At 36.2% G+C, this 11,706-nt stretch overlaps 1 protein-coding gene across 1 annotated transcript; it reads left to right on the top strand.

Annotated features, from left to right (window-relative positions):
* The first annotated feature begins 246 nt into the window (after positions 1–246).
* Positions 247–8,084, top strand: LOC147548109 (T-complex protein 1 subunit zeta 1). The gene is made up of 15 exons (XM_086670355.1): positions 247–539; positions 633–696; positions 1,786–1,921; positions 2,723–2,874; positions 2,984–3,031; positions 3,955–4,047; positions 4,535–4,641; positions 4,965–5,079; positions 5,250–5,336; positions 5,606–5,810; positions 6,410–6,504; positions 6,986–7,054; positions 7,144–7,251; positions 7,359–7,477; positions 7,594–8,084. Exons 1-15 carry the CDS (start codon positions 406–408, stop codon positions 7,667–7,669), a joined length of 1,608 nt encoding a protein of 535 aa, XP_086526481.1. The 5' UTR covers positions 247–405; the 3' UTR covers positions 7,670–8,084.
* The last annotated feature ends 3,622 nt before the right edge of the window (positions 8,085–11,706 follow it).

Raw genomic sequence — 11,706 nt, 5'->3', positions numbered from 1 at the left:
CCCAAACGCTTCAGGCCGGGGATTTCGACTCCCGTGCTCAGTGCCCACCCTTAGTTGGATGGTTTACTAGCTCGTTCGAGTCCGCCTGGAGCCCTGGAGGTTTCATAGGCGTCCAACATAACTTTTGTACGCGCTCTACTTAAACCTAAAGGAGCAAAGCCTCTCCAATTTTTGACAGTACAGAGGCGCCTACCACTATTACTCTGGGCGCCTATGGAACTTCCCTACAAATGTACTTGTTGAAAAGACGTAAAACCAAATTAAACTCTCTCCCTCCTCTTCGAGAAAGCCCTAAAATCCTTTCTCTCCCTTTCTCTCCCTTTCTCTCTCTCTCTTTCTCTGTGAGTTCTGCTACTGTGACTGTAACCAAAGCCGCTAAAACTCTGATCGATCGAAATATCAAAGATGTCTCTGAGAGTTCTAAACCCTAATGCAGAAGTTCTAAACAAATCTGCAGCTCTTCATATGACCATCAATGCCGCCAAGGGTTTACAGGATGTTCTCAAAACCAATCTCGGTCCTAAGGGAACCATTAAGATGTAACTTCTTCTTCTTTTGTAGTATGATTTCTGTGCTTACTGATCTTTATTCTTTTTCTGCAAGTTATTACTAATCACTTCTCATTTTTATAGGCTTGTTGGTGGATCAGGAGATATTAAGCTCACTAAAGATGGAAACACACTTTTGAAGGAGATGGTTTGTTCTCTCTAATAGATCTTTCGATCTCTTCGTTTTGTACTTCATTAGTGTTTTCCTGTTTCAAGTTTGCGTTTTTTTTATTAGTTAAAGCTATTATTGTTGCTTGCTATATGTAAAAATACTTCTTTAAGGTAGAGTTAGTACAATACTTATAGTATAAATTCGTAGAAATAGAGATCTGAGGAGCCCCTTTTGTTCATGTTATCTCACACAAACTAGTTTATTAACATCACATTAGGCCTTTTTTGTTCATTTGTTTTGCAATGAGGCCTTTAAGTTTAGTCACAACTCCATTTACGAAATAGTCGAGATCCTCCCAAGTAGTTGGGTAACTGTTCGGCCCTCTCGATTGGCCAAATACATGATATGGGTAGGAAGTTAGTTTTCCAACTTAAACCTTTTTCAATTCCTGATTATCGGAAGAGCTGTGCACGATCTCCATTACGTGTAGAGAAAATGGTAAAGAGGAAGAAACTACTAGGTGATTGCTGACACCCAAATGTTTGTGTCGCTGTTAGAACATAGAATCACTGTCGACATACCAATTAAGAGCCACCTTTTTGCAATTTTTGTTGCTTTTTTAGGTTCTAGAGACTGCAAGTGATGTAAAAAAACAAAGAGAGGCAGTAATTTTTTTAGTATATTGAGGTGCTCTGGAGGATTGGCACAGAACATAAATATTGAGGCTTAAGCCTAAAGACTGAACTTAAATCTTTGAGACTTAAGTTTCAATTCTTTTCAACAATACTAGCAAACTACCCATGTGGTAGTGTATTGAGTAACTATGGTTTCATTGTTAGTCTTTACAATTTAGAAATTTCCATTGTTTCAAAAAAAAAAATTCATTGTTAACATAAAACTTATGTCGGTACTGCCACTTTTCTCGATTTATTTAAACTTACATGGCATGTTGATATTTCGGGAAGGTATATGATCGCTTTTGGAATGTACTCTTTTGCCTACAATAGTTACTTAAGGTTTCCTTAACATTGACTGTGTATCTATTTATCGTATCTTAGACTGGTCATTTTGGCTTTTCGTTTCCCTGTAATGATTCTCATTGTGATGCTTTTTTGTTGCGTTCAGCAAATTCAAAATCCAACAGCAATTATGATTGCGAGAACTGCTGTTGCTCAAGATGATATTAGCGGAGATGGTACAACTTCAACAGTGGTTTTCATTGGTGAACTTATGAAACAATCAGAACGTTGCATAGATGAAGGTTAGCTGCTCATTGTAGTAGAGGTTATTTTAACAAAGGAATTTGTAATAGAATATAGATGTATTAAAGTGTGTTCTCCACATGAGGATAAGCATAGCTAGATATACTCTAACCCTCTTGTTCAGTCCTATTGCTTCACCTTATCTTTTAGAAAATAGTAAAAAGGTGGGCCAATGTTTAAAAAGGCGCATAAGATGCGCATTGATGAGTACACCTCGTGCCAGAATATAGGTGTACATCATCAGAACTTACACCTCGGTTTTGTTGTAACTTCCTCCGTATTTCCTTAACTTCTAGAGGGAGTCAAAAGTGTAGAAGTGACCAAAAACATTCATATACTTTTAAAAAATTAGTTTAAAAAAAATGAAAAATATATACTGTTAATAGAATAAAATACTACAACTATATTAAAATATATGAAATTGAAGTTATGTCTCTTTACTGACTCGAGGCACTGCCACGCATTGTCAAGAAAACCTTTTTGAGGTATCAAAACGCTATTTTTTAAGATTGCAGTGGGCTATATGTTGTGGCGATGGAAACACATAATTCGCTAAAAATTCCAAGTTTGAGGAGCAGCAGGTGCTGTTCTCTGATAGTCTTGTCTTGGACCTTCACTATATATTTATATTTAATGAAGTCCATATCAAATTCTTTTTTAATATTTAAGTAGAGTATATAAGCTGAAGCACGAGTGAATATGAAGCCGGAACTGTAGACATGTGCGACTTAATGATTTCCTATTGAACCAACTTTATTCTTTTTTTTTTCCGACTTTGAGTGTACCAAAATTTGTTTCAGGGATGCATCCGCGTGTTCTGGTTGATGGTTTTGATATTGCGAAGAGAGCAACTCTTCAATTTCTTGAAAAATTTAAGACTCCTGTGGTGATGGGTGATGAGCCAGATAAAGAAATTCTGAAAATGGTTGCAAGAACAACCGTAAGGACCAAGGTAATGTAGTATGACTTTAATGACTGGTTTCTCTTAGTTTTTAAATAAATTTTGTAGTTGTATACTGGTGCTTTCTCGCAATATCTTATAACTTGTTTTTCTTGTGTAGTTGCATGAGTCATTGGCTGATCAATTGACTGAGATCGTTGTCAACTCGGTTAGTAGCTTTACTATTTTAATTTTGTTTTATTTCTTGACACTGCTTAATATTGTGAACAACTCATAGTCTTTATGAAAGAATAGCGACCTCGTGTGGCATGTCATGTAATTGTGAAGAAATATCTGTTCCGATAATGCAATAATAAGGGCATGAAATGTTGTTTCCTGTTTTTCCCGCGTCTACTGATAGCTAGTTCGCTATGTGCTTATTGTAGTATCAAATTCCGCTATTATGAATATCTCACTTGAGGTGGAAGAAACAACGTTAACAGATACTCTCTTCCCACTAGCGTATTGGTACTGGATTCACCGTACCCTTTTTGGGTGGGTTCGCGATCCAGTACTACAAAATCAGCGTACCGGTTTTTAGTCTAAATGAACCCAAAGTCTGTAAAAAATCATAATTTCTACTGGTTCAATAGTTAACTACAAGAATTTGATGAATTGACCAGTTAGATTTTAAATTTTATGGAGATAAAATATTTGAAATAGGTGTATCTCTTACAAATGCATCATAAAGAGTACATATTGTCTAGGAAAATAGTAAAAAACATATTGGAACAGAAATAGCGAACCGAAGAAGTATACCCCTAGCGTACCCGATACTCACATGGTAGCGTACTGCGTACCGGTACCCGTACCACGTACCACATACCACGTACCACATACCACGTACCACGTACCACATACCACGTACCGGTACACGTACCACGTACCGGTACCCGTACCACGTACGGGAGAGATCCGCGTACCAGGTAACCTTGGGAAGAAAGCAATGTAACCGTTGTAACTGAACCGAGTGACAAGCTGTTGTCCTCCAAAAGATATTTACAAGCTCTTACTACTTTCTGCTCTATTAGATGCATATGTATCTGTTTTTCTAAACTGTCCGCTTGATATGTTAGTATCGTAAATATACAGGTGCTCTGCATTCGCAAACCTGAGGAAGCCATTGATCTTTTCATGGTGGAGATTATGCACATGCGCCATAAGTTCGACGTGGACACACGTTTGGTATGTTTGAAACTTTCAACGTTTGATATATAGAACACTTCATTGGGACATTTTATAATTTTATGAACTCAATTTTATCTCCGTGAAGTTCACATTCTACATGTTCTTCGTAGAGGCTGGTACATATAGATTGGCTAATTCTGCAATAACTTCTCACCTGCTGTCTAGTAATTTTACTAGTAATTCATAGCTATTTCGTCCCCATTTAAGACTGCCGCCGAAGTCGAAATACATGTTCAAAACGTCCACTATAGTGCTCTCCCAAAGTCCCAATACCACTGCTGTATCTTGATTTGGATTTGTATGATACTGGCCATCCGTTAGATGAACATAATTAGTTTACAAGGGTGTATCTGAGGACTGAGATATCTCTCTCTTCCAAGTTATGCTTGTGCATGTTTGAAGTCCATGATCAATTCTTTGTGAAATGTAAGTAAATTCTTGTTATTATTCAATTTTGAAACCTTAATCCTAACTGTTTCTGTAGGTTGAAGGTCTTGTCCTTGATCACGGGTCTAGGCATCCAGATATGAAGCGTCGGGTAGAAAATTGTTACATATTGACGTGTAATGTGTCTTTGGAGTATGAGAAAAGGTATCTGTGTTCTATAAATGAATGACAATAACTTCTTGTAATGAAGTTACTATTATTGTTCTTGTTAATAACTTAATATTACTATTAGTAATGTAATTTATCTTGTGTCATTTATTAATTGTTAACCATAGATGGTAGTTACTGTGAGTGAAGATTATACCATTGGACCTTTTGTTACCTACAGTAAGTCTTTTATGTTGATATATTTTCTACAAGACAAGCCTTTCCCCGAATAGTACCTTAAAGTCTTAAAGGTCTTTATGTTGATATATTTTCTACAAGTCGGTCTAAATCCTGATGCAACTCAATGTTTTCCGTTGTAGTGAGGTAAATGCAGGATTTTTCTACTCAAATGCAGAGCAGAGAGAGGCCATGGTTGCTGCTGAAAGGCGTCAAGTTGACGAAAGAGTGAAGAAGATCATTGAACTCAAGAATAAGGTAGAAAACAAGCCTTTCCCCGAATAGTACCTTAAAGTCTTAAAGATCTGCTAAGAAACTATGCTGACCATCTAACTAGAGAAAGCTCTCACAATCATTTTTAAACTTTTTCTGAAAGATAGCTGATGCTTTATCTATCTTCACCTAAATGAGGATGTCAATGTGTGCAGCTTTGCTCGGGAACTGAGAACAACTTTGTTGTCATCAATCACAAGGGAATTGATCCACCATCACTGGACCTTCTTGCGAGAGCAGGGGTAAGTTACTTGTTTTGCTCGCTTGGAAATCGTTTGCTTTTTCATTCTATTACGAAGTTAAGGTGCTTGCGACTCTTTAAAAGTCTTTCTTTCATGTTACTTATACTTAAGTTGGTTGTCAATCCTAAGCCACAATTCCAGTTATTAGGGATCTCAAAAGTTGCAATTTTATTTTCTGGTATTGTGATGATGTTGTCTATCATTTTTATAGTTATTTTTGTCATTCTTCCTATCTTTAGCTATGTTACAAATCTAATTCCATACTGCAGATAGTGGCTCTTCGAAGAGCGAAAAGAAGAAATATGGAGCGATTGGTTTTGGCTTGTGGAGGGGAGGCTGTCAATTCTGTTGATGATTTGACTGCTGATTGTCTTGGTTGGGCCGGACTAGTATATGAGCACACTCTGGGAGAGGAGAAATACACGTTTGTGGAAAATGTGAAAAATCCTCACTCATGTACAATCTTAATCAAAGGTACATGTACTTTTGATATCACCTCTACATTACTTGAATCATTGAATGATTATTTGTTTTTCTTTTAATTTGGTACGCAAGTATTGGGACCCTATACTAGGTAGATAATACTAGCCTACTAGAGATACTCGTATGGTAGTCTTTGCAATGTTTTAAAATTTGTAGATGCGTACGCCATGGGCGGAGGCAGTATGTTTCCTCCTCGAGGCGTATGCATCTACAGAAAAAACAAAAATTACAAGCATCGTTTAAGTTTAAAGCAACATGTGAAGTGAAAACATTTATGTCTTGTTTGTTGAACACGTAAGTCTTTATATTATAGCAAAGTGAAAATGGCTAATTATCTTTATCTTTCTAAAGAAATGTAGTATCAATTGTTTTTCTACAAGATTTAGCGTATATCGTTTCCTCAGTGAGGCATACGCCTTGAGGTGGCGCTTCACTTTTTCGGAGCAAATCACCTTGAGGCGGGAAAACATGTTTTTAAACATTCCTTTTGCTTATTTACTGTCTCCATGTTGTCATGGGCTTGTAATTTTTGTTTAAGTGCCAAAATCATAGTTCGCAATGTTGATCTCGTGCTCATAAATATATTTCAGGTCCTAATGACCATACAATTGCTCAAATAAAGGATGCTGTTCGGGATGGTCTAAGAGCAGTAAAAAACACGATTGAGGATGAGGCAGTCGTATTGGTAATCTTTTTACTGAGTCTGTAGGAAGCTTTTGTAACTATAATACTTGAGGGAATTTAAACAAAAAAATTCTTGAGTGGATGGTGACTGGTTTTTGCTTCTAATTTATTTCTTTTAGATGTAGTTCTTCATCTTCTTATCTTGAATTTTAAAGAAGTTAGTAGTAATGTCCAAATAGGTTGTATTTCACGGTCTTATTCCATTAGGGCATAAATCTTTTTTGAACGGTTATTTAGGGCATTAATCATTTAATACTTCCCCAGAATTTCTTGTTCGCAAAGATTTGAAGTCAAATAACATTTATTATCAGCAATTGTACCATAAATCGTCTTTAGAACCTAAGATCAACTACCTATATCAAGTGAGCAAGCAAGAAAATTGCTCTCAGCAATCTGCAGTGAAGGAATTTACAGTAGGATATATAGAATTTAACTATTTATATGTATCTTACACGTTCATGGTCTTATGTTCAACGGTTTAGGGTGCTGGAGCTTTTGAGGTTGCAGCTAGACAATACCTAATTAATGAAGTGAAGAAAACTGTGCAAGGGGTAATAATTTTTTTCTTTGATTGAATTGTGAGTTGTGAAACAGATCTTTATTTCTTCACACCTCATTCGTTTTTGTTTAATTGGAGTAGCGTGCTCAACTCGGAGTCGAGGCTTTTGCTGATGCTCTCCTTGTAGTGCCCAAAACCCTAGCGGAGAACTCTGGACTTGATACTCAGGATGTCATAATTGCTCTAACCGTATGTTGTTTCCTTGCTCTAAAGATACAACTTGCTTACATTGAAGTAGAAAATAGAATTGTTTAACATTTGCTTTTAATCAATTTTTTTTGTTTCTTCTCTTTTAGGGTGAGCATGACAAAGGGAATGTAGTAGGCTTGAACCTGCACACTGGAGAACCAATTGATCCCCAAATGGAGGGTATTTTTGATAATTACTCTGTGAAACGTCAAATCATAAACTCAGGGTATGTCTAATCACTATCTTAATTAATCATCGGATTTCTTAACCAGTATTTCTGCAAGTAGTTATTTATCTAGCAAGAAAGTTTTCTGATTTCTTTTTCCGTGTTTTGCTTGGCAGACCTGTAATTGCTTCCCAGTTGCTGCTAGTGGATGAAGTAATCCGTGCTGGGAGAAATATGAGGAAGCCCACTTAAGCAACCTGCTCCGGATGCAGAGATTATTCCAGGTTCAGGATTTTGTTTTTCAATTCTATGCTTGAGATATATATATGCCGTGGCTTTGGGGTGGAACTTTTTAGGTGTGGGATGGGGCAATTATGGTCCAAGAAGTTTTGACGAGATCAATTTCGAGGTCGTACTTAAACAGGATATGTAAATGACTATTGTCTAGTTGGTTACATTTTCTGTAGAACTGAGTCAAGTCAACCATGGGTGTGTTAACTCTTCACTATTTAGCCTTTTTAGTTTCTAACAAAGAGTGCTGAAAGGGTGGATTTTCATAGCTTTATTTTACCCTAAATTCCAGTAGTTTTGATTAATCCTTGTCAGAGTTCTGTTTCTAGTGAAAATGACTATTGTTTATGGAAGTGGTTTGCTTTGGTTGGTGCCATCTTTTAACTTGAAATACTTTTCTTGTTAGCCGATTGGCTCCTCTCATTATTGTGGAAGGCGCTCACTTGTTTTAGCTTTTTTGAGCCTCGCGAGCTTACTTTTTTTTTCTGAAATTTGGATGAGATACGTAATCTGACAAGAACGCCTGCTTTAACAAGGATTTGAAAAACCGGAAACCCCACGACGCTTGCTTTAACAAGGCTTGGAAGTCCCTTGTGAGCGCCTGACTCTGTTAGAGCCCGTAGACATGCAAAACTAGAAGGCAGAGTCAACCCGAACGACCTGATGGTATAAACGGATCAGGGCCAGGGTTTAGAGGTGCTACCTAACATCTTACCTGAGCCAGACTTGTTAGTGTTTACACGTATAGCTTGCTTAATAATGTCCTTCGTTTGATGATAGTATCTATGTACGTTTGTATGTGTATGTATAATATATATTATACTTATACATATTGTACATTACTACATGTAGGTGTGGCCGTTGTGACGTGGGAAAAAGATATATCTAATAATTGTTATATATTAATACATTCTGATATAAGCGCCTCGATTTTAAGTGTTATCTTCAATCTTTTTCTTTTATAACTATCAATAGGAGTTCTTCCCATATAGTTCCCAACCTGTTTTTAGTCAAAGAAAAAATATCTCATGAGATGCATAAATAATTTTTAGTGCTTGTTCGAAAAATTGAGTATTTACAAATATTTTGAGAAATAACCCAAGTGTTTAAAGCCACTCCCTTATAGCACAAAAGTCAGAGTGTCTTTGGCAACGCCATTTAAATATATGTTGCTGCTTCAGATGTTCTCTGCTTGAATAGCGAAAACTCAAGACACCGTGATCGCTCGATACTCTGTAAATCTGAAAGATTTAATGGGTTGTGACGGATTTTGGATACTAGAATTTTAAAAATAATTTGCGCGAGTCTGCTTGATAATTTTGGTGGTCATAGATTTCAGAGTCGACGGACCCAACCTGATAAGAGAATAAGCTCATAGTCAATTTTAAGTTTATTTGAATAATACATAAAACTGAATTTAAAAGAAGGTTGTACTGTTTTGGAAGTAGCTTGAAATGAATATTGTCATGCCCTTGACAGAGTTAAGTCAGATGATTCCAACAAGAAGTTAGGTGATTCCAACAAGAAGTCTTTGGACAGTTAAATTCAAACAACAAAAAACAATTACAGCCTTGATGGGGCGATCCATATTGCATAGATGGACATGTTATTTTATGTGAGGAGCAGGGCCGGCCCTGACTTTTTTGGAGAATATGTTCTCTTAGTAACCATCTTTGTTTTTTAAGCAACAATTGAGGCTGAAGGTTACAAAGTGGAGTTTTTTTTGTGTAGAAATTGTTAAAAGAATAAAAGTATTGGAAGCAAGAATAATGGAGCTATGAAGTCTAACTTGAAAGCAATAGTGGGGCACCACATTTCTAGTTCATTGTCTACTATTACTCTACTACTATTATTATTATTGTTATTATTATCGAACGAGGAATATTAGGTTATAATTTGAAAATACCAAAGACAAATAAATAAGAGATAAAAAGAAAGCAAAGTGAACCGTCCAAAGTCATTATCTATTTTTTTTTTTTTTTTGATGAAGGAAGTCATTATCTATTCATACATGGGAACTTTTAATAAAGGCAAGAAAAAGGATAGAATGAATCTTGCCAGTATTGATGTTATTAGTAGACAAACAAACATCATGTGTTTATGACCTTGTTTCTTTCCTACACTACCACTCTCATTTATTTCAAGACAAACCCGTGTTTGACTCACCAAGTAGACTTAGAATTGGGTTGGGAGTACTTCATAGGCATCCCACTAAAGAAAGGATAGTTCGTTTTGTGAAATAAAGAAAAATCTCTGGGACATAAAGATTTAGTCAGGATTGAATTGTGGATCGTATTTATATTTTAGCCCAAAAAATAAACTAAGGTGCTGTTTGTTTTTTTCCAATGAATTTGGATAAGAAGAAAATCCATGATTTTAGATGCGCTTTCAGGATCTAAGCTTTGGATCCTTGAGAAGAAGGTGAGGTGAAGGTGAAGATGAAGATTAGGGGGCAAAAGACAACTTATAAAATTTTTAGGCCAAAAACTAAATAGGTCCTCCAAGTTAACGTTGATTGACTAAGTCTTTATGCCCTGGAGATTTTTCTTTATTCCCCAAAGCCGCGGCCTAAAGAAAATCCAACCTTCTTTGTAAACCAATCTAATATCAGCTGGAGTTTTTAGGAGATCCAGTATAGTGATCTTTCGGAAATTAGACATGTTTTCCAAAGTCAGTCAGGTTTTCAAGTGCGAAAGTATACAATAACTTTAGAAAATTGATAGAAGAAATTGCAAAAGTAAACTTATTCTAGAACGAAATGAGAATCCACTATACATCCCCAAATAAAAAAAATCCATCAAAAAAGAAAAAAATTTGACCCGGAAATAAGATTTGTTGATTTCGTGTAGGTCTGAAGTAGACTTTGACTTGTAGCCTCTTTTAACGTTATTGTATTGGTTTAAAAGGCTCTTCTACATGATGTTATAATAAATTATTAGCGCGATAGTCTCTTCTAGGGTGTTGTCTTATGACGGTGTACTAGAAACCGGTCTCATAACAGCATGAGACAAAGAGTGGCGCTCTTTATAAAAAAGTAGAGATCATTTTCCTAGTGACATGTTTAAAACGTGGAAGACCATTGATATTTTATAGCATACATCCTAATCTTCAAATACCACTGTCCATAGATGTGGAACCAGTTATAAGGCTATTTGTTGTTCTAATAGAACAAGAACCAATGAATTCAGATCAAAAGATTCAGGTCACGAGTCATGGATCTTTTTTTTGAAATGTCTACGATAATCATTACATGGCATTGATACATCATCAAGATGTGTCTTCTGAGAATCAAACTTGAGGCCTTCAGAATTAAAATTTTCCTCAACACTATCAACCACTTGGTGAACTAAGTGTTGACGTAAAGAAATGGATCTTGTAAGGCACAAGTAGCAAAGTGGTAATCTGAATGGCAGCAAAAATCCATCGGGGTTTTATACGCGCCGCACATAAGTGTTATTGGTGCCGCTAATCATGCAAAATTGGTGAATCATTAGTATATAGAAAAGGAAGCGCCAATAGTCTCTTTTAGGGTGTTGTCTTATGACGGTGTACTAGAAACCGATCTCGTAACAGCAGGAGACAAAGTGTGGCACTCTTTATAAAATTAGACATCATTTTCTTAGTGACATGTTTAAAACGTGGAAGACTGTTGATATGCTATAGCAGACATTCTAATCTTCAAATACCACTGTCCATAGATGTGGAACCAGTTACAGGGCTATTTGTTGTTCTAATAGAACAAGAACCAATGAAGTCGGATCAAAAGATTCAGGTCACGAGTCATGGATCTTTTTTTTTTAAATGTCTGCGATAGTCATTTCATGGCATTGATACATAATCAAGATGTGTCTTTTGAGAATCAAACTTGAGGCCTTCAGAATTAAAATTTGCCTCAACACTATCAACCACTTGGTGAACTAAGTGTTGACGTAAAGAAATGGATCTTGTAAGGCACAAGTAGCAAAGTGGTAATCTGAATGGCAGCAAAAATCCATCGG

The sequence above is a fragment of the Eschscholzia californica genome, unplaced genomic scaffold (genome assembly GCF_041429995.1).
Source record: "Eschscholzia californica isolate CP2 unplaced genomic scaffold, dmEscCali1.0.p SCAF_3, whole genome shotgun sequence".
Lineage (NCBI taxonomy): Eukaryota > Viridiplantae > Streptophyta > Magnoliopsida > Ranunculales > Papaveraceae > Eschscholzia > Eschscholzia californica.
This window is presented reverse-complemented; position numbering and strand designations above follow the sequence as displayed.

Excerpts from the sequence above, each read along its gene's own strand:
- LOC147548109 (XM_086670355.1), top strand. The coding sequence starts at position 406 with ATGTCTCTGAGAGTTCTAAACCCTAATGCAGAAGTTCTAAACAAATCT. Across the intron at positions 697-1,785 it reads ACACACTTTTGAAGGAGATG|CAAATTCAAAATCCAACAGC; the intron begins GTTTGTTCTCTC and ends TGTTGCGTTCAG. Across the intron at positions 5,080-5,249 it reads TCATTGAACTCAAGAATAAG|CTTTGCTCGGGAACTGAGAA; the intron begins GTAGAAAACAAG and ends CAATGTGTGCAG.